Below are 26,245 nucleotides of genomic sequence, written 5' to 3' on the forward strand. Positions count from 1 at the left end.
GGACATATCTTTCAAAGTTCTTGGAACTCTGGAACACTACCTGAGGACTGGAAAAGAGTTGATGAAGTTCCCATCTTCAAAAAAAAAAAAAAAAGGGGGGGGGGGAGATCCAGGAAATTACAGACCAATCAGCCTGACATCAATACCTGGAAAGATCTTGGAAAAGATAATCAAGCAACAAATCTGCAAACACCTAGAAGCAAACAAAACTATAACCAGAAGACAACATGGGTTCATCAAAAACCAATCATGCCAAACAAATCTTATTTCATTCTTTGACAAAGTGACTAAATTAGTGGATCAGCGAAATGCTGTCAATATAGTATACTTAGATTTCAGTAAAGCATGTGCTAAAGTAGAATACAACCTACTTCTCGGCAAGCTAGAAAAATGTGAGATAGAGAGCATCATCACCAGATATGTTTGTAACTATCTGATGAATCGTACTCAACATGTAATCCTGTTGAGGAACTATATCTATCTGGAGAGAAGTAAGTAGTGGGGTATTCCATTTTAGGCCCAGGACTCTTCAATATCTTCATAAATGAAGATATTCCCTAGATGAGGGAGTAGAAGGGGAACCCATCAAATTTTCAGATGGCATTAAGTTGGCAGGAATAAGCAACACCCCAGAAGTCAAACTCAAAATCCAAAAACATCTTGACAGACTTAACACTGGGCCCTATCTAACAAAATGAAATTCAACATAGATAAAAATAAGGTTACACACTTAGGCAAGAAAAACCAACTATATAGCTACAGACTAGATGAAATTTGGCTTAATGCCAGTAACTGAGAGGCATCTTGGAGTTCTATTGGACAATCACTTAAATATGACTCAACTGTGTGCAGCAGCAGCAAAAAGGCCAATGCAACCCTAGGCTACATAAACAGAGAAATAGAATCAAGATGACATGATGTTCTAGTACTGATTTACAAAGCCTTGGTAAGACCACACTTGGAAGACTGCATCCAGTTCGGGTCCACCACAATATAAAAAAGATGTTGAGATTATGGAAAAAGTGCAAAGAAGGGTGACAAAGATGATTAGGGCACTGAAAACATAAGACAAACGATTGCAGGAATTGAGCTGTTTAGTCTAGTGAAAAGAAGGACTAGGGGAGACTTGATAGCAGTGTTTCAATATTTGAGGGGCTGCCACAAAGAAGAGGAGGGTCAAACTATTTTCCAAACCACCAAAAGGCAAGACAAGAAACAATGGATGGAAACTAACCAAGGAGAGAAGCAATTTAAAACTAAGGAGAAATTTTCTAACAGTGAGAGCAATCAACCAATGGAATAGCTTGCCTTCAGACCTTGTGAGTGCTCCATCACTGGAGCCTGGACAACCATTTGTCTGAAATGATGTAGGATCACCTGCTTCAGCAGGGGGTTGGACTAGAAGTGCCTTCCAAGTCTGTTATTCTGTTCTATTTTCTACCTACACCTGCTTTGGGCAGGGGGTTGGACTAGAAGACTCCAAGCCCCTTTCCAGCCCTATGATTGTATTCTATGAAGTATATTCATACCTTTTTCTCTTCTTGCACTGGAGAGTCTTCAGGTGATACATTCACTGTCGTACGGGAACTCATTTTGGCAGATGGTAAGGATTTGGCTGATTTTTCTTTACCTGGCTTTGCCTTTCCTGTAGCAGGAACTGCAGCGGCAGAAAAAGCCGAGGAAAGAAAAGTCGAAGTGGGCAAGTTTACTGATGGGATAGCCAGAATAGTTGCCAAATAAGGATCCGTTTCCTCTGTAAGGGAAATGGGTTATTTTGATGAAACAGAATAAACATTACATACATCAAAAATGTGCAGCTACTTCTAGATCAAGAAATGTCCTTTGAGTGATATGCCGGGAGCTGTATTCCAAAATAGCAATAGATGAGCCAAGACAAAATCTATACTTGATTTCATTTCATTTACATTTAAATAAAATGGAATGAAATTACTATATGTAATAGCTCCCTAGGCAAGTATTTGAATTTGTTCACCTTTCATGTTAAAATTATAAATTGGTAATAACGTTTGTACCTTGGCAAACATGTTCGAAAAATGTTTTTAATCAGTTGAAAGGCAAACGACATTAGCTAAAGCCTTATAGTGATTCTGTGGTCTATGTTTATTTTATCAGTTATAATCTGGATGCATCTGTTTAACCCTGGACAGAAACCAGGATTGGATTTTGTTTTGGGTTGTCTAAAGCAGTGGTCCCCAAAGATTTTGGCACCAGGAAGTGGTTTCACGGAAGACAGTTTTATTGAACTGGATAGGGGGGAGGGGGCATGCAATCTAAATCCCTCACATTTGCAGTTTACAGTAGGATTCACCCTCCTATGAGAATCTTATGCCTGATGATCTGAGATGGAAGCAGAGGTGGTGATGGGGAGCAGCTGCAAATACAGATGAAGCTTCACTCACTCACCTACTGCTCACCTCCAGCTGTGCAGCCTGGTTCCTAGCAGGCCACGGGGTTTGGGACCTCTGGTCTAAAGGGTTTGACGCCAAGAGCAGAGTTTCAGTGGAACTAACTCAGGAATGAACAGTAATTTAGATCTATCTGAATTACTCTTTATTTTTACAAGCTATCTGTGTAGGTTAGGCTGGGCTGCAAAAGAACAGGACTCATGAGAATTTGGAAAATCTTGCTCAATCAAATAGAGAAAGGATTCTGTTTCTCTTTAGCAGACATCTGAGATCAGCCACCAAACATTTCTCACAAAAAAACAAGATAGAAATACATAAACAACTTGTATTTGAATATGTCTTTTGACTCTCGTTTTTGCTTTGCTACAAATTTATTCATGAGAACAAATACAGAACAGAATTTTAAGAAATTCCCAGGAATTGTGTGGATTCTAAATAACACTTTTGAGAAGAAGCTAAAAATCCATTATGAGGTAATGCCTACTGTAAAAATTGTCTTTCAACATAGCATAGTATAGAACAAGTGTGACAAAGAATATATAAACATTTTCCTTTTCTCATGTTTTACCTTCTGCTTTTCCTGAAGCTCCATAACAACTAAAGGAAAGATGGATTTCATTTTCTAAGGTTGCAGAAAATGATCCAAATTTGCTCAGAGGTTTTCCTTGATTAATTGGTTTTTCTAAAATAAAGGAAAATGAATATTTATGTCTAAATATTTAACAAGTATTACAAATGTAGCTATTATTTCTTGATGAACTGGACACTGACTTTTGGTTCACTGACTGATAGTTCACAAAAAAAAATATTAAATTACCATATTTTTTGGTCTATTAGACATACTTCCCCCCAAAAGTGGGTGGAAATGTCTGTGCATCTTATATAGAGCGAATGCTGATGAAGCCTCACCCACCCGCTGGCCCCCACCCTTCAGATATTTTTGGCCTCCGCATGCCCCGTTTTCGGCCCATTCCAAGTGGCAGGATCACCGCCATTGCCACCTCTTATCACCGCCTGGAATGGCAGCGCATGGAGGCGATGATAGGCAGCAGCAATCCCCACAGCCTTTAACAGCTGATCAACAGTATTCCAGGAGGCCGATCCAACTGCCAATCAGCTGCTTGTGCTAAATCAGGCTGCAATGACGTGCTGAAGCTGACCAGGCTGTTTGCTGTTTGCTGATGCTAGCCAGATGAATACCGATGGATGCTGGGAGGCAGAGGCAGATTTTTTTCTTGTTTTCCTCCCCAAAAGCTAGGTGTGTCTTATGGTCCAGAGCATCTTATAGTACAAAAAATATGGTAGGTAAAAAAAGCTTCTCTCAACTGTTAGAACTGTTAGAATTCTGAAGCTTTATTAACAATACTGAGGTTCTAAATGAAGAGAACACTAGGAATGTGATTTGGGATTGACTCATTTTTGAAGAGAAACCATTTCAGAAGCAGCCTTGTTTTGTAGGAGCCACTTATTTGGATACAAAGTATTATAACTACACAAATTTCCATACAGTACTAGTATAAAATGATTCGAGATTCTGGATGATAGGACATAGTTTAGAGCATCAAGGTAAAAATCTGTCACAGAAAAATTACTGCAATAAGATAATGTTTCCAGGCAGAGATGGGCTTCACATAATTTAACAACCGGTTCGCCTAGTGCAGAACCGAATATGTGAGCGTGTAGCTTCAAACACACAGAAATTTCATGTGTGTGGCTTCCAGCACACCTCCTTGGCAGCCGTGGTGAGTAGAGCGGGCAAGGCGTGGCAATAAGTTGGGCTGTGTGGGCAGAGCGAGTGAGCCAGAGAGTGAGATATATCAGACGGAATAGTGGCGGGGCGGATGGGCGGGCCCAGCTGGTGGTCGGAACTACCAATTTGCCCGAACTGGTCCAAACTGGCAGCAACCCACCTCTGCTTCCAGGCAGAGTCCAAAACACCTGGATTCCTTTAGTCTCCACTCAAGCAAAGCTGAAGTTAATTGGTTACTTGGCAAAGCCTTAGCAGGGCCTCAGTGTTTCCCCAAACATTTGAGGGTTTCTCTGCCTTGCCTCCCTTCTCATGCATCAGCATTCACATGAACTTGGCTGCCCTGATTCAGATCCAGAATTCAAGTCTATGTAAGTGTGGCCTAAAAATAATGATGCCTTTTAATGAAGTATATAGCAGCTAGTTCAAAAATAATTAAAACCATTTATTATACACCCCTCCCCCCAATAAAATTAATTCTGGAAATAAGCAACATTAAGGACAGCTAAATCTAAGAATCATTTACTCTCCAATGAAAACAGTAAGGAAATTAAAGTTGGAGACAGTCCCATATGTTGAAAGATTGCATCTTCCATCTAAATTGGCTGCTTCCAAAGGCATCCACAAGATTAATCTCTCTCTCAACCAAACTCACTTCACAGGGCTGTTGTTGAGGGGAAAATAGGAAGAAGTATCAGATATGTTTGCTGTTTTGAGTTATTTATAAAAATAAGAAAGGCAGGATTAAAAAAACTAAAATCAAATAAAAATTTGCTTCTCTGAACATAACATTTAAAAGTCATGCTTGCTTGATAAGTGAATCAAAGAAACTGCAATGAATTATGGATTTTGCTAATCAAAGGAATGGTTGCACACAAAAAGAGAAGCATGCATTTCTGAAGCATTTTTATGAATAATGAAACCATGATTTGGTCATTTATAGTTACCCAAATGAAAATTTTAAATAGTTAGTATTCACTCAATTACCTGGCTTTATCTCATGTTCTTCTGGGGAACCCAGACTTTCTTCTTCACTTTTACATTCTATTACGCTTATCTGGGGATCTATTATATGAATGAAGAAACTGTGATTATCTTTTATCACCTTCACTTTAACTAAGGTTGACCCTAGAAAACAAAAACAAATTAATAACTAATATCAGAATGGGTAGTCATGATTCTAATGTTAAATAATCTATATAACAATTACATTATACAGATTGCTAGAAAATTTGTTGAAGATTTAAGAATCTATCTTCTGAAGTTAGACATAGCTTCCTAGTTATTAACTTATCTAGTATAATCTTTAAAGTAAGATACATAAAGTATATAAGTATAATTTTCAAAAACAGAGTGAAAACAGAATTTTCTTAAAATTATATTTTAATTAAATTTATTTGTAGATACATAAATATCCCCTTAGAATTCTTATATCAATAATTAACATCCTCTGTCTGGCATATTAATTTTGATTAGTGATGTGAAATAATTTTTAAATAGCACTTTGTCAGAATTTAATAATTTTAAATATTAGAATTCAAAATATTCATATCAAGATGCCACATCTATTGGGTTATCTGTTGGTGAACTTCCTTAAATGTATGCTTTTTTGCATTTAATTTCTTCTAATACATTTTATGTGCTTAATTAGAGTTGAGAAATACAGCTGAGATGGACTCAGTTAAATACAGTAACATGCCACTTTGTCACATTACAATTGTTCATTTTATGTTAAAGCAAGACCTATTGAACATAGCTGGCCTTAAGACCCTATGTTACTCCAGTACCCCACCCTCAGTCCTCACTATTTTATTCTCATAACCAACTGACTTATGAGAAGCCAAAAAGCAGTAGGTAGGTGGAATTTCATCTTCCAGCATGTTCTGCAACAATTACTTTTGAGAAGTGTTTTGCCTACAATGTGAAAATAGTATCTAGCCTGCGTGGCTATAGTATTAGTCATAGACAGTCTTATTCTCCAATTAATTTAATTTCTGACTAAAGTTTCAGGATAATGTTTATACTGTGTGACAAGCATATAAACATGCATTTCAATGTCCAATAGGGAACCTTCACAATATGAAAAAAAAAATACCTTTTTCAAACATTATATTTTCTGCCTGGATTTGCCCTCCATCAGTAGGGAAAAGATACTGGATAGTCCCTGAAACCTGAATGGGATTCTCACCCATATTATATCCAAGAAACTAGAAGAGAAATTAAATAGAAGTAATGGGGAAAACTGGGAATCTCTAACAAACCAAATCAGGAAATATGGTTCATTTTACTGAATTAAGCTTTGGAGGCCCAAATCCTGAGAATTAAAAATGAAAATAAAATTAAAATTTGGAATGGTTGCCTAATTGATTTCTGTTCTTTTTGCAGATCTGAGAGTTTCACATCGGTTTGGGCCAGGTATGGGTGAACCTTGTGGTCCTAAAGCAAAACAGAAAAATACAAATGAAGCTTTTCAGACTGAAAGGATTTGTTGACTTATGAAGTCGGTCTTGCTTCCAGAAGAAGAAGAAGAAGGTCCTAAGGCAAGGGCCTTCCTTGGGAAGGCCCTTGCCTTATACTTCTTGTATAGGTTTTGGCAACAAAGCTTTTACTACTTTCTTGGCTACTGAGCTACTGTATGTTCTGCAAGGCTTCTAAATGATGCTAAGTGGAGGAATCATCTGTCTAGGGCAGTGTTGGCGAACCTTTTTGGCACCAAGAACCGAAATGGGAGTGTGCGGACGTGCAGGGGAGCACCAGAAACCGAAGAGCAGCTCCCCGGTGCACATACGTGTGATGGTCACCTGGTCTTCAGGTTTTTGGATCTTCTGCACGCATGAAGATCAGCTGGCCAGCGTGTATGCATGCATCAGAAACCGGTGGTGTAACCCAGAAGAGCAACGGGCAACGGCTGGCATGCCCGGAGAGATGGCTCTGTGTGCCACTTCCGACACACGTGCCATAGGTTTGCCATCACTGGTCTATGGTAAAAAAAAAAAAAAAAACTGCAACAATTGCTGATTATTTACCAGGCATTATTTCAGGTGTTGGTATTCACATTAAAAGTGGAACTCTACATTCCTTAAGACCTATCTAAAAACCTCCTGTTATGGCAGAACCGGGCCGAACAGGGAGGAACCCACCACTATAAGGGCCAAACCAACAATTAAATAACCAAAATAATACAGAATAAGTAATAAAATGCCACAGTTTGCTACTTTTCTGACATCTGAAATTCCTAAATATTGCTGGCAATTAACTAAAGACAGAGCATAGATTCTACTATGAGAATTTATAGGGATAACAAAGAAGGCCACACCAGAATATTGCTGGGGCACATTGACTGTGTAAGAAAATCCAGGCTTCAGAAAAAACATTATCACTGAAGACTTCTTGAAAGATCCACCTATTATTTGAACCTTGCAATACCCAATAACTATTTTTTTTAGTATTATTTTCCAATAATTATTTCCAGCAATTTATGCAATCATTAACTGATTCACCTCATAGTCTTTCTCTGCAGGCAAAGGAGGCATAGTTTGTTTACTCTGTTTCTGCAACTTGGCCTGATCTTCAACCTCTATTGATTTGGATGATTCTGCTTTATCCTTAGAACCCTTTTTCTTAGATGGTTTTCCTTCTTCAGGAATGGGTGGCTCTTTACCCTGGCCTTTCTTTTTCCCATCAGATTTTTCCTTCTTCTCTGCTTTTTTTAATTCTTTTAAGCGTTCTTCCTCCAACAGCCTGTCTTGCTCTTCCTTCCAGGCCTACAGTAGAAAAAGGAAAGTTCAGAGTCAGACCTAACATGAAATGTGGATTTTAACACAACCAAGCAATTTGGGTTTTGCTCCAACAATCTTATTCATTATTGAACGTGTTCTTTATTTTTCTCTTTAGAAAAATTGCTATTTTAGGCAATTGTAGCAAGCAATATGATTATTTGCTTACACTACATTTCAACTACCAAATGATTTTAGATGCTACTATAACATACATTATTTAATACTGCATCAAAGTAATATTATTATGATCCTAACTGCTAATTTCATATATATTCTTATATTTCAGCTACATAAATAGAGGAATACATGGTATTCAGTAGTAATCAGTAGTTACCTTGAGAGATTCATCTCTGACAAATATATTTTTTTCCTTCTCAACTACAGGTTCAGATGAAACTTCTACTTTACTTTTGGAAGAACCTTTGAAATTTGAGAAAGCATAGATTATAACTATATCATATAATATGAGAATATTACATAAATGGTATGTGAGTAAAATCCCAAGTGTTAAATATTTGAAGTAAACAAAAATCTGACTCTATAGGAAGACATTTTCAATTAAATCTCCTCCCAAAAGCACTTTCCACTGATGGAAAGAGAAATATCTACTTTTCCATCTGGCCTAAAGTTGACTTTAGAAGAGCTACTCTCTCATAATAATTGGGAGAATTAAACAGATCCATCTCTTTTCATGCCTGAAAACTGCAAGGTAGTTTTCAGGTAGGAAAAAGCATAGCTGAGTTAGAAAGCAGTATCTGGCTGACCTTCGCTGATCTCCAAAAGCTAAGTAGACCAAACCTGTTTAATACTTGGATGGTACACAACCAAGAAATACCAGGATAGTAGAATGTATGTTCCATTTTTTAAAAAATATTTCTTTTTCCAATATTTCTGCAAAATTAATTGGATGATAACTCATCAACACAGACTGCTATGCTCCTTACTCCCATGGCCTTGGTGTAAAAATACAAAGGACAGCAGCTCATACTGAGTATCTTTTGTTTCCTATGCCCAGAATAATAAAAAAAAATAGTTTTGCTTCCACAGAACAACGAAGTTGTTTGGAGCTTTGCTCCATTACACTGCAACCCATTTGGGACATTCCGATGAAAAGTGCTGAGTGGGGTGCCTGGTTCCAAACTGAAATATAACAGGTTGGTTATATCATAGGCACCACTAGATTAGATATGTAGGAGAAGAACAGGTAGAGGTGGGTGGGAACGAAGCTAAATGAGTCATCAGTCTAAAATTATTGCATTCCCACATCTATATCCAACTCCCCTTGAATTCTGTTGACACTTATCTAGCACCAATTTTGAGCACTGAACATTAGTTGACTAGATTCTTTATTGTTTGAGTAATAAATCTCCTTAATTGCAACTTAACATATGATCCTGATTCTTTGCGCATGACAATATCATAAAAATACTTACTTTTCGCTTTCTTTGCAGCAGCCCCTTTTTTGCCAGAAGGTGGAGACTTGACCTCAGCAAGAGGTTTCTCCATTGCCTCTTTAGCCAATCTAAGTGCCTCTAGTTCCTTAGCCATCTTTTCTTCCTGGTATTTGGCTTCTTCTGTCAGTATCCATTCATCAATGGATGCAGCCACCAATTCCAGATAATTCCTGGAAAATGTATTACTGCTATCAATCAGAGCACTGACTAGAAAAGGCTCTTCTCCTTGACCCTGATTTACCGAATTCATTAGCAGACCAGGTCCATAGCAAGCCTTTTCTGCTGGCACAAGGGGGTAGTCTAGTCCCAATCAGATGTGGCAATTCCTCAGATACTGTGGACCCATGGCATTTATGGCTTTAAAGATAATAATCAACACCTTGAATTGGATCTAGAAGCAAAATGATAACCAATGCAGCTTTTCACAACAGCAGTGTTATATATGCCAGCCTAGGCCCCCACAAACTGTGTACACTGCTGCATTCTGCACCAGCTATAGCTTCCAAATAATCTACAAGGGCAGCCCCATATAGAACTTGTTGCAGTAACCCAAGTGGTAGCTAGGGGCTGGACCTCTTACCTCTTTTTGACACTGATTGAGACCGGCCTTGGAGAAATGTGCTGAACCAGACTAATTCTGCACCACTCAGCCCCAAACCCTACAGCCAGCCCAAAAGGATACCTTCTGGTCAATGGTACCTAAAACCAAGAGGTCAAGGAGAGCAAGAATGGATGCATTACCGCCATCCATGGTGGCACAGTGGCTAGAATGCAGTACTGCAGGCTACTTCTGCTGACTGCCGGCTGACTGCAATTTGGCAGTTTAAATCTCACTAGGCTCAAGGTTGACTCAGACTTCCATCTTTCCAAGGTTGGTAAAGTGAGGACCCAGATTGTTGGGCACAATATGCTGACTCTGTAAACCGCTTAGAGAGGACTGTTAAGCTCTGTGAAGTGATATATAAATCTAAGTGCTATTGCTATTGCTATCTCATTTTACTATTGTAATTATAAACTTTAAGATAATTCCTAATTAAAAAAGCTTTTGATAATTTCAGATGTGTTATTTTAATTTTTTTGCAGAGGTTCTGTCTTTTTGTGCACATATTACTATTTTCCAGTCCCCCATCAAATTTCATATGGTAAATCCAGGGGTGAAATCCAGCAGGTTCTGACAGGTTCTGGAGAACCGATAGCAGAAATTTTGAGTAGTTTGGAATCTCTAGCACAAACGTGAAATTGTTAAAAATATATTGTTACCTATTTCCCCTTTTTTTGAAATTTAAAAATATAATAGTTGAATCTCATTGGATGTTACCTATTGGGAAATTATTATTGTTACATAAAAGCAGTTTACTTTTGCTAACTATTAAATTGTACAAATAATTTACCAGTAATGATGGTAAAGTAGCACCAATCATTCATCATCACTGAATTATTATTCGTTGTCATAATTCACTCCTTCTCCCTTTCCATATGATACAGTAGTGAAATGTAAAATTTGTTACTACCGGTTCTGTGGGCGTGGCTTGGTGGGGAATAATGTGACTGGATGGGCGTGGCCAACTTTTTTTTTTTTTTACTTTTAAAAGCATTTTTTGTACAACCTTAAGAGGTTGCAGAAAAAAATGCTTTTAAAAGCCTCTGACCATCAGGCAACTCAGCTGGGATCGTCAGAGGCTTTTAAAGGCATTTTTTTCCTACAACCTCTTCGGGCAAAGAGATTGCAGAAAAAAAATGCTTTTAAAAGCCTCTGACGACCAGGCAACTCAGCTGGGATTGTCAGAGGCTTTTAAAGGCATTTTTTTCTACAACCTCTTTGGCCAAAGAGGTTGCAGAAAAAATGCTTTTAAAAGCCTCTGACGATCAGGCAACTCAGCTGGGATTGTCAAAGGCTTTTAAAAGCATTTTTTTTCCTACAACCTCTTCGGCTGAAAAGAGGTTGTAGAAAAAATGCTTTTAAAAGCCTCTGATGTCCCAGCTGAGCCGCACGATCATCAGAGGCTTTTTTTTTTACTTTTAAAAGCCTTTTTTTGGCCGAAGAGGTTGTAGAAAAAATGCTTTTAAAAGTAAAAAAAAAAAAAAAGCCTCTGATGATTGCGTGGCTCAGCTGGGCATGGGGGGAGGCAGGGATTTTTGCTACCGGTTCTCCGAACCACCCACCGCCATCACTACCAGATCGGGCAATCTGGTCCGAACGGGAAGCATTTCACCCTTGATATGATAGGATAGTATTTGAAATCCATTTTACCTGAACCCAACATCAGAATGCAGTGAAATGTTCCAGAACTCCTGGAACTGACGGTGTTGGTTTATGGGATTATGAAGCACTATCAGCAAAGAGTTATCTTGAGTATGATAATAGGAATCAATGCACCTATAATTCTGAGTTGCATTGTGAAGGACCTGTTAACAAGAGAAGAATTAATACAACTCCATTCTCATTAAGAGACTGTCTGTAGAGGTGATGGGAAAAAAGACAATGGGTACATTTATTTGTGCCAAATGATTTATAGACAACTGATGGACACCAATAATAGAAATTGTGAAGTGTTTTACCATGTATATTCAAAATGTAAATGATTGTATAAAATAGAGAACAATATAGAAATAACGTTCAATTTGAAAAAGTTAGGAAAAGGAAAAAAAACACTAAAGCAAGGTGTATAATATTTAAAATAAAAATAGCCTTGAGTAGAGATACAGTCATGTGAAAAATAAGTACATCCCATGTAAAGCTTTTTCTTCTTTTATGTGAATATATCAATATTTTATCTTTATTCAAACAGTATAAAGATAAATGTGATGTAAATTTGAAACAATAGAAAATACTTGTAGCTTGGGTTTTAGATTTTGGCAGCAGTTTGCTCTCCAAGCTTGTCAGTTGGTCATTCGATTAGTTGTCTGTTTGGAGCTATATTTAAATTCTGAGCAGCTGATTGGTTCTCTTATTGATCGGTTGTTGTCTACTTTGGTAGAAACAACCTCAAGGAGGCATTTCTTATAATTGCCTACCATTCTCTGATACTGACTGAAAGAAATATTTTTCCCATGCAGAATTTTTTCAGATGTACAATGTTTGTGAGATTTCTCGCATGCACAGCCCCACAGCATCTCATAGGGATTTAGAACCAGGCATTGAATTAGCCATTCCAAAATCCAAAATTCTTTTTTTTTAGCTATTTTTTAATTGGAATGTTTAGGTCATTGTCATACTGCAAGGTCCACTTTCAGTTGAACATCAAACTTCTGACAGATGATTTCATATTACGTTCAAGGACTTCTGGTACAATGAACAATTCATAGAGGATGTCATGATGGCAAGCTGTCCAGGCCCTGATTCAGCAAAGTAAGCCCAGATCACAACATTTCCACCACCATGCTTTATGGTTGGTATCAGGCTCTTCTGGTCAAATGTTTGGGTTTTGTCAAACTTATCTTCTAGTACTATAGCAAAATATATTTGCCTTGTCTGTCCAAAGCACATTGTTCCATAAGTCCTGGTTTTTGCCTAGGTGTTCATGGATAGACTTTAGTATTGCCTTTAGTTCTTTCTGGGCAGCAAAGATTTTAACCTGGAATACCTCTCACATAGATCTACCTGGGGCAGCTTCTTCCTAATGATAGACTCATATACTTTTATATCAATAATGGAGAGAGCTACCTGTAGATTATGTGATCAAACTCTGGGATTCCTAGATACTTTTTTCATTATCTTTGCCCTGGGGTTGAACTTGCTGGGACAACCTGACCTGGTAAGTTAGAGTTGCTTGAAATCTTCTCCACTTACAGATAATCTTCTAGATAGAGGAATGATTGATGTCCAATTTTTTGGTGATCTTTTCAAATCCCTTCCCAGACTAACTTTCCCTATCTTTTTGAAAGCCTCTCAGAGCTCTTCCAGTTTAGGCATGGTGATATTACACACTTCAACAACAAAGACTAAATGTCTGAAGTTTCAGTAGGATGGGATGAGTATCTCTCAGATCCTTTCTAACATGTTCTAATCATGTGCATCTCCTCTGGTATACCTGATTCTAACTTTATATATTTCATAAATTTACAGCTTTTCCACATGTGAAATTTGCATTTATGTTTATTTAAATTACACAATATAATGCAAATGGTGCGTGTTGTGTATATTATATCTCCTTTATCTATCAATATTATTAAAATGAAGATTAAGTATCTGTATGTTGAAATATGTTGAAAAAGTAAAAAAATTCATTGGGGTGTACTTTTTCACTGACTGTAAGGGCAGTTTGACATATAATTTCAGGATCACCATTGAGAAGGCCCAACTGAGAGTAAGCACAACATGGTTATCTGCAATTTTCAACATAACACAGATGGACATATATGGATGGATTATTTTAGTAATAAATTGGTATGTAATGGAACATTGGATTACCTGAATGTCCATTTTATGATCGTTGCGACGACATTCCTCAGTTCTGGGACCTTCACTCATTCGATTTGTCTTACTGAGTGCTTGTCAAATATTTATCTCCCTCTGCAGTATGGTTCCGCCCCCTCCTTCTGCGCATGCTCAGTCTTTTCACGAAGTCTACCTCCATCAGATCTGAAGAATACATTCAACGGAACTGTAACTGCAGGGGTGAAAAAAGAAAGACACCCCCCACGACCACCAGGCAATACGCCAAGGGTGGGACGGAATGTCGTCGCAACGATCATAAAATGGACATTCAGGTAATCCAATGTTCCATTTTCATGCATCATTGCGCCGACATTCCTCAGTTCTGGGATATGCCCAAGCTTAATAAATTAGGGTGGGAATTACTCCTTGTCATTGTCCTGGCTTCGTGGGGAGATTATTGATTATAAAACTCTTCTCCCGAATGCCGCATCAGCTGATGCAAAAGAATCTAATCTGTAATGTTTAACAAAGGATGAAATAGATGACCATGTCGCTGCCTTACATATTTCATCTACAGATGCCTGTGTAGCCCAGGCAGCTGAAGTTGCAGCACTGCGTGTTGAATGTGGTAACACTCTTCCAGGTAAACTTTCCCCTTGTGAATTATATGCCACAGATATGCATGCTTTAATCCAGTGCCCCACTGTATTAGAAGACACTTTCTTACCCATTGTAGAAGGTAAGTATGATACAAATAGTGCTTCAGTTTGTCTAAACGATTCAGTTCTTTTTATATAACGTCTTAATGATCAACGTACATCTAGTGTGTGCCACATTTTTTCCCTAGGATGTTTAGGATATGGACAAAAGTTTGGTAAAATTACTTCTTGAGCTTTATGGAAATATGAATTAATTTTTGGTATAAAGGATGGATCTAATCTAAGTACTACTCTATCTGTATAAAATATACATAAATCTTTCCTAATTGAAAGAGCAGCTATTTCTGATATTCTACGTGCAGATGTTACTGCTATTAGAAAAGCTAATTTCAAAGTTAGATATCTCATACTTATAGATGCCAGTGGTTCAAATGGTTTTTTTGTTAATGCTTGTAGTACTAAATTCATATCCCATGAAGGATATCTGTGAACAATAGGAGGTCTTAAATTCATAGCTCCCCTTAGGAAGGATTTAATTCTCATATCTTGTGAAAGAGATTTCTTACTTGGTCCATCTATGACTGTAGCCAATGCTGCTACTTGTCTCTTCAATGTTGAAGGAGCCAGACCTTTGTCTAAACCAGATTGAAGAAATAATAGTACCTCAAGTACTGTTGCCGATGTAGGATCTACGTGACTTGTACTACACCATTCTACAAATGCCTTCCAAGACGCATTGTAAATACGCGTAGTAGATGGTCTTCTGGCTGCTTGAATAGTTGCAATTACTTCTGAAGGAATATGATCTTTTGTTAATCTGGACCTTTCAAGCGCCAGACGGTCAATTGTAACCAGTCTGGCTTTGGATGTCTTATTTCTCCTTGGAGTAGTACTATCTGATTTGGAGGAATTCTCCAAGGAGTTTCTATTGAAAGATCTAAGAGGTCTGCAAACCATGGTCTGCGAGGCCAATAAGGTGCTATCAATATCATGTCTGCTCTTTCCTTCCTCAATTTGTGAATTACACTCTGAATTATTGGAACTGGAGGGAATGCATACAGGAGCCCTTGCGGTCAAGGAGATCTTAGAGCATCTTGGCCTTCTGCTCCTCGAGTTGGAAATCGAGAAAAATTTTTTGCTAACTGGGCGTTTTGAGCTGTAGCAAATAGGTCCACTATTGGTCGACCGAACCTGAGAGATATCTGTTTGAACAGCTTGGGATCTAACATCCACTCTGATTGGTGTATTTTGCCCCGGCTTAGCCAGTCTGCTTGTACATTTATTTCTCCTGATATATACTCGGCTTTTATCGATAAGACATGTTTCTCCGCCCAAGACATGAGACGATCCGTTTCTTCCATTAGAGGTTTTGATTTTGTGCCTCCCTGACGATTCAAATGTGCCTTTGTTGTCATATTGTCCGTTAAAATCAGGACATGTTTGTTGATCACATGTTGTTGAAAATGAATTAACGCCAGGCGCACTGCTCTTAATTCCAACCAGTTGATTGGTTGGTTTTTCTCCAACGTAGACCAAATCCCCTGCGCTATTAAGGAATTGAGATGTGCACCCCATCCATAAAGACTTGCATCCGTTGTTAACGTTACTCGTTCTGATTGTAGAAACAGAGAACCTTTCTGAATTGCCTCTGTTATCCACCAACGTAGAGATATTTTTACTCGTGTTGGTACCACCACTTTGTGAAGAGAATCCGCTCGTCTTTGCCTTTGAAAAGGTAACAGAAACCACTGTAGATGGCGAGTGTGGTAACGAGCCCATGGTACTATTGTAATTGCAGATATTAGCTTGCCTAGAAGTTGAGACAGTGTTAATAGAGCAGTTTTCTTCTGCGATATTACTTGCATAACTAAATTCTTGATGCTGTTTTGTCTGTCTGGAGACAGGTAAACTAATCCCAATTCTGAATCTATGATTGCACCTAGGTGCAACAATCGAGTTGTTGGTGATAAATGACTTTTGTCCATGTTGATTGTAAAACCGTGATTTTGTAAAGATTGGATGACTAATTCTCTGTCCCGACATGCCTGATCTTTTGATGTTGACAAAATCAAAATGTTGTCCAGATAACATACTAGACGTATTGGAATTGACCTGAGATTGGCCGCCACTGCCGCTAACAACTTCGTGAATGTTCTCGGTGCAGAAGAAAGGCCAAAAGGCATTGCCCTGTACTGAAAGTGTCTGTACGCATATGCAAATCTGAGGTATTGTCTGTGCCTTGGGTGGATGGGCACATGTAAATATGCTTCTTTGAGGTCTATAGATTGCATGAGATCTCGTTGTCTTACACACTGTAGAATCGACTTTAGTGAATGCATTTTGAATCTTCTGTATAAAACATTCACATTCAGCTGCCTCAAATTCAGAATTCCCCTCCAACCCCCTGAGTTTTTTGGCACCAGAAAAAAGATCGAATAGAACCCGGTTTGAATTTGATCTTCTGGAACCTCCTCGATCGCCTTGATTTGTTTCTGGTGCTTGATCTCGAGATTCATCAAATTTTGTTGTAAGGGTTGAGTTGACCATGGACATTGGATGAATCTGTTCGACTGGTCTGAGGTGAATTCCAAGGTGAGGCCGCTGGTCACCGTACGTAAGATCCATGCATCCGTTGTTGATTCCTCCCATTGGTGACAAAATAGTTTGCCCCCAATGGGAAGGGAAGAATTCGAGTCACTTGCCTCTACGAGATTGACGTGACATCGCTCCTCAAAAAGGTCTTCTGAAAGATGATTGGCGGCTGCCTCTTCCTCGAAAGGAACTTCTATTACTCGAGTATGAAGAATAGTATGGTTGAAAATTACCACGTTGTGTGTAGGTATTTGAATTTCCTTGATCATAGTGAAAAAACTGTCGTTGAAAAGGAGAATATCTGCGTTCTGGTCTTCTGTACAAAGAGGGTAAAATCTTCTTTTTATCCCTGCCTTCTACTAGAACCTGTTGTAAGGACTCTCCGAATAGAGAACGGCCCTTATAAGGAGCTGATGCAAGCCTCCATTTTGACCGTGAATCAGCTTTCCAGTGACATAACCAAAGAATTCTTCTTGATGTTACAGAAGATGCTAATGCCCTGGAAGCGAATTTCGCAGCATCTAATGAAACATCTGCAGAGTACTCTGCTGCTGCAATAATTTTAGATACGTCTTGCTGAATCCTAGATTCTTCAGGTGGTAATCTATCTCTTAATTGCCTTAGCCAAATAAGAGAGGCCCGGTTAAAAAATGAAGCCGAAATTGCAGCTCTAATTGCCCATGCCGCAGCCTGATGAGTTTTGCGACACGTCATTTCCGCTCTTTTGTCCTCAACTTTAAGTCCTTCTCCAACTTCACTGACTAACACAGAAGACGACGTAAGTGTTGCTACCGGTTCATCTATTAATGGCAATTGCAACAATTCATCCAAGTCTGGTGGAGAACAATATAATTTTTTATCAAAATTATTGGGGCCAGAAGTAGAACTGGGATGATCCCAAGGTTTTTTAATAACTTGTGAAAATAGATCTGGGCATGGAACAAAGTCCAAATCAGACTTGGGTACTTTAAACAAATTCTCATTTGGATTCATTTGAGTACTAGGATCAGATGACTTATCTAAATTTAGTCCCATATTAGTAGCCACTTTTGCTTTATGTAATAATGATTTAAATAAGGCTGGTTTGAAGAGACCTTGAAATGCTGGTTTTTCTGGAGTCATATCTTCCTCATCATCTGATAAATCAAATTCTTCTAAATCTGTGTCATCCCCACAGCTAAAATACTGTTGTTTAGGAATAGAATGAGAATGATATTGATTACTGGTAGCTGCACCAGCATGACAAGAATAGTTGGTTTGTTGCAAACCTGCTTGAAATATTTTAGAAATCGCATGTGTAACCATTGTTTGGAAATCCATTTCCTGACCACAGCTTTGAATATCTTCCCCCCTAAGACCAGCAGCAGTTGGGGTGAAAGTGGCTTCAGGAGGACCTTTATTTAGTGGATTAATAATAGGAAAAACACCTGAAGAAATAGGCCCTTGAGGTGCAATTCCTCTAGAAATATCTATCATAAATTGACCTTGTGGTTCTCTAAACATAGGGTCTTGTGACTGAATTTCTACAGTGTCTTCATTAACCTGATGGCTGTCATCAATAGGTTGTTGATTAACAGACATTTCAGAATGATATATGTTAGAAGCCGATTGTGCAGCACACTTGGCTTTGACAAATTGACGCTCTAAAGCTTTATGTCTACGTGTTTCCATCTTATTCATTGCTTTGATAATGTCATCAGATAATAAATTGTCAGACTGTTGTGGCAGTGTCACATTTTTTGTTTTAGCTCGTTTTTTTCTTAATGGCTGAGGAGAATGTACTTTAGGAGGAGAATCGACCTGTTCTAGGTCAGATGATAAATTATCGTCTGCCATATTAAATAAGAAATGTAGTCAATCAGTATAATTAATTATAATAATAAGTATTAATTTTTTTAAAATATATAATTAATTAATTAATTCAAGATATAATAATCTTTTTATCAAATAACAATTAATTTGATTAACTTCCCTGAGATGAACTTCTGTCAGTTGATGTTACAAATGATGAACAAAGTATTGACAGTTAAAAATGGCGCCGCTGTCAGTTGCTCGCCTCAGCAACTGTCAGTTTAACGAAGATTCCTCGAGCCAACGTTTCCGAACTGATTTGATTGCTTTATATTAATAATAAACACTCAAGTGTATAACTAAAGAAAAACACAACTTTCAAAGACTAAGTATGCCTTGGGTAGACAGGGACTTTAAAGAGTCTCTCAATTATACTTAAAAGTAAGTAAATTCTTTCATTAGGAGTCTGAAATCCAACATCAGAAAAACTCCTTCGCTGCTAACAAATAAAGAAACTTCAAAGGTGTTGGCAGTTATTCACCAGCTCTAACACCGCAGCTCAAATAAACAAGGCAGCTTCCAAGCGTTACATTGTAACTCAATTAACATGTAACTTCCACATGAGCCTGAAAGTTACTTTAGTAACTAACTCGCCGCTGAAAACAGGAGAGGGCTGCAATGGTGTTGGCGGTTATTCACCAGCTCTAACACCTCGGCGAAAATAAGCAAACAGTGTCTGAACCTCAGCGGATCGCTGCTGATTGATCGGCAAGGCGGCTAGCAGCCCCTTAGCGCCGCAATTTAAACTAAGAAAAAATCCACTTCAGTATAGACGGCGAAATAAGCAAACAGCGTCCGAACCTCAGCGGATCGCTGCTGATTGATCGGCAAAGCGGCTAGCAGCCCCTTAACGCCGCAATTTAAATAGCGATCTTTTTAAAGGCAATTGTAATGCTGTCAAGTCAGATGCCATTAACGCAGCCCATTATTATAATAATAATGAATTTAGACAGATTATCTGTAGAACAAAAAGCACTCTAGACCTGTTAAGTCGACTGAGTGAAAAAGACTGAGCATGCGCAGAAGGAGGGGGCGGAACCATACTGCAGAGGGAGATAAATATTTGACAAGCACTCAGTAAGACAAATCGAATGAGTGAAGGTCCCAGAACTGAGGAATGTCAGCGCAACGATGCATGAAAATGGGAAAGATGACCTATTAGTATGTTAAGAGCAAAACCTTGAAACTGATTCAACTATAGTTGTTTTAACAATAATGTAACATATGCAGACAGCAAGGTGTTCATTCAATATCCTGACTACAATTTCCTGAACTTAAATGTTGACATACAGCACTTAAACAGAATGTAAAATTATCAGTATGTGACTCATAGTAGCTAACCTATCATATTACCTAAGCTATTGCTGCTCAGGAAAGATAATACAGCAATCAATCTCTGAGGACTCTGAAGAATGTAGGAGAACTTCTAAATTACGTATTAGTATTTTCTAACAAAGTTCAAATGTGTTCAAAACAGGCAAAGTCCTCAATTTACCTCCTACACACACACACACACATACATAAACATATATATAATATAAATATATATATATGCTTCCTATTCTAATGCAATTAAACTATCTAGGACACCACAGTCAATATCAAAAACTACTGAGAAACTAAACAGGGTCAATGAAGATGCACTTCATCTATCTCTCCTGAAGAAAGCCACCTGTCAGGTTTACCATGGTTTATTTTGAGCCACAATCCAGAAATATTCTAGAATGATAAATAACTTCTGCTGGAATATCCATAGCTACACAGAGAATACCCTATAAGTAACTGTCCTCAGATTAATCTCAATTTTGGGTATAATGTTGAAAATATAAACACAGACTTATTTTGTGGAAATGCATATTAAGCAGGTCCTGTGCAAGTGTTTACTAAATGAGACAACAAATTAAAGTTACCTGGAAGAGGAGTTGTGGTTGAAAATGCTCAACAAAACTCCAGTCATTCAAACACCGCTGCTGGGTCTTTTGGATGGCTGAAATTACCTTATGAGAGAATAGATAAAATTTAGCTCATTTAATAAATGTTGAGAAGGAGGTGAAAAAGAATCCACAGAGGCTTATTTTCTAGCTTTAGAATCTAATTCATTTTAAACTGATTACCTTAAAATCTTTACATTTCCATACTATCACATGCACCCAACATCTGTGGTAAGATGGGCAGCCAATAAATAAATAAATAAATAAATAAATAAATAAATAAATAAATAAATAAATAAATAAATCTGCATATTCAACACCTTATTTTCTGTAAAATGGCCCTTTTCTTCATTAACACATCAATATCTTCATTTTGGGTATGAAGTTGCCATTAAAAACAGAAGAAGAAATAGAAAATGTCACTGCCTTTTCTATATATGTTATTACTCAACCAATGCTGTCTAGAGTACAATAGTGCTCTTTTCACTTTCAATATTGTGGATTTATTACGGATATACAGATAATTCTAAAAGTAATTTCTAAAAACTATCTCAATAGAAGAACACATATATTCCAAAGTTTATATGGCCTAGAAAGAAACTCTGAAGGTGAATTTCTTAGTTTTAGGAGACAGACTAATCTCAACAATAATTTGATGTTCTTTCTCCTGATATTAGTCTTGCAGTACACCATGCTTTGAAAAATTAATTATAACATTTATATGTATTTAGGTGACATCTATTTTGCTTTTAACATTATAGCAATTTCAAAGTACGGTAGTATGATTATATTAAATATATTTCAGGACTATGTACATCTTTTTTTCTCTCATTATAATTTTCAATATAGATTAAATTATGCTAAATTATTTTTATCAGCAGCTCATTTTTTTTTTAAAAAAAAATAGCAGCTTTTTACACCCGCTGGGTAGAAAGCAAGTTACAATACAATCACATAACCAACTTAATGCACTGAGAGGTAGGAAGAATCTTTGTTGCAGCTGAAGCTATCTCTCAAGCATAATTAATACCTAATTTGAAATTCAGCCCATAATTGTTTTTCCACTTTTTTCTTCATTGGGAATCTTTAGGATGAACCCATTACATTTCAGGTCAGTTATTTCATGATGAAGCCATTCAGCCACTTATTACCATTTTGTCATAATGTATAAGGTGCTAAACTATATGTGAGATGAAGGTAGAATATCATTTTTGATCAGCATAGGATTTTTAGGGGGTTATTTGTTTTATTAATTAATGCTCATTCTTAAATTAGAAAATGCTCTAAAAGTAGTTTTTTTTCCTCTCCTTTCTTCAGTCTAGTCATCTAATAATGGACTTGTACCAGGGTTCAAATTCACACTTGACTACGGAATACACTGGCCAATTCTGGACCATTCAGCCCACTTTATCTCATACATTACATACTTACTATAGGGATAAAATTAGATGAGAATGTTCAGGATAACCTCTCAGAGCTCTTATGCAGAAAATAATTGTAACAGTAATATTAGATCTATATTTATGAAAGGAGAAAATGCTTAACCTATTTCTCTTCCTCCTTTACTACCAATGAAACAAACAGCAGCACTTAAAAAGGACGTTCAGTTGTGAAAATGGCAACAGAGGAAAATGTTAGAAATGTTTAGAGCATTGCTTTGTCAATCTTCAAAGCAGCATGAAAAGCTTATTAGTTTAGAAAAGAATGTGGAGATGACTGAAAAAAAAAGTTACTGGAGTTCTTTAAGTAGTCATCTGTGAATTCATAACTCCTTGTTGAAAAAAAATCCCTATTTTGTGAAAACCAGCAAATATGATGAGATGAAACAAAGATTATGGACGTTCTGTACCAATGTGTAACCCATATGTGTGAATCTCAGACATTAAGTATATGAAAATGCATTTTCACTTTCTTTCTTCTATTGTTTTCACTGCAAACAATAAAACTTTAAATATTCAAACAATACAGAATGATAACAGATGGGAATATGAAATATTTGATAACTGTCAACAGCATCATTTTCCCCCCAAACAGAACAGTATGGAATGAGAGGCTCCAATTCTAATTATGCTAGAATACAGCACACATATCTGTACAAGATCAAGTGTTTCAAGCTTCTTAAGACATTCAACCTATTGTATATTTTTAAAATTAAAAACAAGGAATGCTTAATTACTAGAATTTATTTATACATTCTGGTCCTTATTTCAGCACTTCTTACCTTATCTACAGAATTATTCAGTCCATTTTCATGAACATCAGCAATCAAACCTGTGGAATGTATTTGAAAATATATACAAAAAGTTTAGAAATGTTAGATTCTGTTATCTGGTTCCAATTACTTAAATGCTCAGTGAACAAAATGGGTACTATGCAATCTTCAAAAATTATATTCATATATTTAAAGCATTATTTTTTCTCCTTCTCTTTGTATCTGCTTTTATATATTTCTGCATGAAGACCTCAATCCATAGCAACTATATAAATAGTCATAGCTTCTATGGCAGAATCACCTTCCTCAAGCTTCAGGCTTTTGAATATATGAAGGTGAGAGCACAATAATCCTGTTATCACTGTTCTCAGATTTGTGAAGATAAATTCAGACATCAACAACCTATAGTTCCTTTCATGAAGATATTTACTCATGAATCCATCTCCTTTCATCTCATGCTCATTGTAGAAGTTAGAATAGGGCTAGTTCAAGATTCAAATTCCATTAACCCAGCAATACTATTCTCCAGATCTAAATTTGTATATAGTAAGCATTTCATCTGCTAACTGTACAGTCCAGCAGGAAGATAATGGAAAACTAGCTGATCTTTAAAAGAACTCTTAAAGCAGCATTCTTGGCAATGCTTTGGAAAAGATAGAGATTCCTTTCATTTAAGATGACAAGAGCAATCCTAATTTTAGTGGTCATAATTTTTTAAGTAGAGAGGATGCCTAGCAATTAATAAGAATATACAATGCTACATTAGAGAATGGGCAATATTGAAAAGGGTAAGCCAGGGAAGAGTGGCTTCAATCTGAATTACTAACTTTCCCACACACTTTAGACTGGCAACAGAACTCATATTATGAACAAAAAGTAGAGCTAAAACACACTAAATTCCATCTGTTTCTATTCAACCCATATCATGCCAGGCTATCCCCATATCATATGTATAATAGCATATCTATACCTATAATAGCTTTTGAGTATAGACTCAAGAGAAAAAGAATCCATAATGAATGGCAGATATTTTATTATTTTGGCCTCAGAGCATGTTCTAAACTCAGAAAATGGAATAGGTTAGTAACAAATGCTAGGATGCCATATGGTGTATAAACTACCACACTTAAGAATAGTCAACAAATTGCTCATCCCTCCCAAACAAAACTCCAGCCAGCTAATCCCATATAGATATTATGGCACTCCCAATCAATGATGCAATGTGTTCTAAACACCCGAGTACAGATAACTGTCGTATGTCTTCTCCCCATCTCTGCAGCGATGTCATCAATAGTGGCTGGATCATTTTGAACATTTCTTTCATAAGCAAATAATGCAGTGGTCCCCAAAAGTTTGGAGTTGATGAGCACATACAGAATATTAAGGACGAACTATAGGCTCTAGCACATTCACAAAGTAGCTGCCATGGGAATGTAACAAGTCACAAATCACCAATTTACAAGAATGCCACAATTATTCCTCGTTAATTTTTCCTTTTCATGAGCAATTTTACAAAGAGCTGGGGTGGAACTACTGGGAAAACTTTTTAATCTTGTAGAGTCCAGAGTCATTTTTGTACATAAAGCATGGTTGGACATTTGCATTTTGTTTTGCAGCATGCTAGCTTCCTGTTTTTAATTAATGTAAAAAGTCAGACAGAGTAGGAACGCTGGCATTTGACAAGACATGTGCTAATGAGGTACACTGGCATCCCCACATACCATGCTAGGGTGTGTCCCCCCCCTCTCTCACACACACATACACACCTCCAAAGCTAGGTATTCAATGTGCAGTAAAAAAGAATCTGTGGATTCTTCTGAGTTTCAGAATCAGAAACTCAGTAAATGTCTTGGGAACAATATTCCATGAATCAACTAATACCTCTTATTAATGCTGCAAGTTTCTAATTTCCTAACGTAATGAACAAGGACTCCAGAGAGAATTCCAGAGGGAAAATGGAGAAGGAAAAGGAAAAGAAGATATTTCCAAGCAACGTATACCTGAGCTGGAAGATTTGGATTGTCTCTTGATATTTTCCTCCAGTAAAAAAGAGAAACATTGTTGACTTGGAAATGTACTATGCTCAGAGTCTAGCTCTATAAAAAAGAAATACAAAAAAGACAATTAGATAAATTCTAAATGTGCATTCATACAGGAGTTCCCCTGCATTCCCAATTTAGCTTTCAGCACTGAAAGTAGCAGTGCAGAAAAGATTCCCCCTAGAAACTGGAAACAACTTTGTTTGGGAAAAGTAGAGCCTCTTTCATATGCGGGTACTGCAGAGATCAAGATGGATGACCCTTGAAAAATATCAATATGAACAGGATCTGAGGCTTCATGTAAATTAATGTTTATTCAATGTAAATTTTATTTAGTTTTTTGACATACCATTTAAGAACTACAGGCAATCCTTGACCTACAACAGTTCATTTACAACCGTTCAAAGTTACAATGGCACTGAAAAATGTGACCCTTTTTTGTAGTTACAACCTTTGTACCATCACCATGATCATGTGATCAAAATTCAGGTGTCTGGCAACTGATTCATATTTATGACAGTTGCAGTGTCCCAGGGTCATGTTATCACATTTTGCAACCTTCTGACAAGCCAAGTCAATGGGGAAGCAAAATTTGCTTAACAACCAGGTTACTAACCTATCAACAGCAATGATTCACTTAGCAACTGTCACAAGGAAAATCATAAATGTCTCACTTAACACTCAATTTAATACTTAACAAAAATTTTCACTCAGAAATTTTGGGCTCAATTATGGTTGTAAATTGAGGATTACTTGTACTATCAAGCTCAGATATTTTATAATATGAACACATTTCTAATCCTATCCTATATGTGTCTGCTCAGAAATAATTTCTCTTTTCAATATGCCCTACTGTAGCCATTTCCCAAAAAGAATCTGATAATGATAATCACAAGAACAAGAATAATAATTGATTAATTTTATTTTTCATTTCATTCAAAAAGCTTAGAGAAATATACAAGGTTGTTCATCTGCTTTTACTTTCACAATTCTTATGCTGCTGGTAAATAACATCCAAAGGAGCTTCACATAGCTGAATGGGTATTTCAGCCTAAATTTCCTGAACCATCCTAGATGCTGTTAATCTATGTTGCAAAAAAAAAACCAAAAAAAAAAACCAAACAAACAAACCCGGGAGTCTGGTAGCACCTTTTCAGGCTAACACATTTCATTTACA

At 37.1% G+C, this 26,245-nt stretch overlaps 1 protein-coding gene across 1 annotated transcript in view; it reads right to left on the reverse strand.

The window, feature by feature from the left end:
• The window catches only part of SPAG17 (sperm associated antigen 17), a 98,960-nt gene that overhangs the window by 41,855 nt on the left and 30,860 nt on the right, over positions 1 to 26,245 (reverse strand). Inside the window, exons 15-25 of the mRNA XM_070935327.1 lie at positions 25,030 to 25,125; positions 23,039 to 23,088; positions 20,797 to 20,883; positions 11,658 to 11,812; positions 9,386 to 9,576; positions 8,287 to 8,372; positions 7,674 to 7,937; positions 6,269 to 6,380; positions 5,161 to 5,301; positions 2,995 to 3,108; positions 1,530 to 1,753 (exon numbers count right to left, since the gene is read on the reverse strand). Coding sequence (XP_070791428.1) covers positions 1,530 to 1,753; positions 2,995 to 3,108; positions 5,161 to 5,301; positions 6,269 to 6,380; positions 7,674 to 7,937; positions 8,287 to 8,372; positions 9,386 to 9,576; positions 11,658 to 11,812; positions 20,797 to 20,883; positions 23,039 to 23,088; positions 25,030 to 25,125 — 1,520 coding nt within the window. The remainder of the gene's footprint in view (positions 1 to 1,529; positions 1,754 to 2,994; positions 3,109 to 5,160; positions 5,302 to 6,268; positions 6,381 to 7,673; positions 7,938 to 8,286; positions 8,373 to 9,385; positions 9,577 to 11,657; positions 11,813 to 20,796; positions 20,884 to 23,038; positions 23,089 to 25,029; positions 25,126 to 26,245) is intronic.

The sequence above is a fragment of the Pituophis catenifer genome, unplaced genomic scaffold (assembly GCF_029215685.1).
Source record: "Pituophis catenifer annectens isolate HBS135680 unplaced genomic scaffold, rPitCat1.0.hap2 SCAF_2, whole genome shotgun sequence".
Taxonomy (NCBI): domain Eukaryota; kingdom Metazoa; phylum Chordata; class Lepidosauria; order Squamata; family Colubridae; genus Pituophis; species Pituophis catenifer.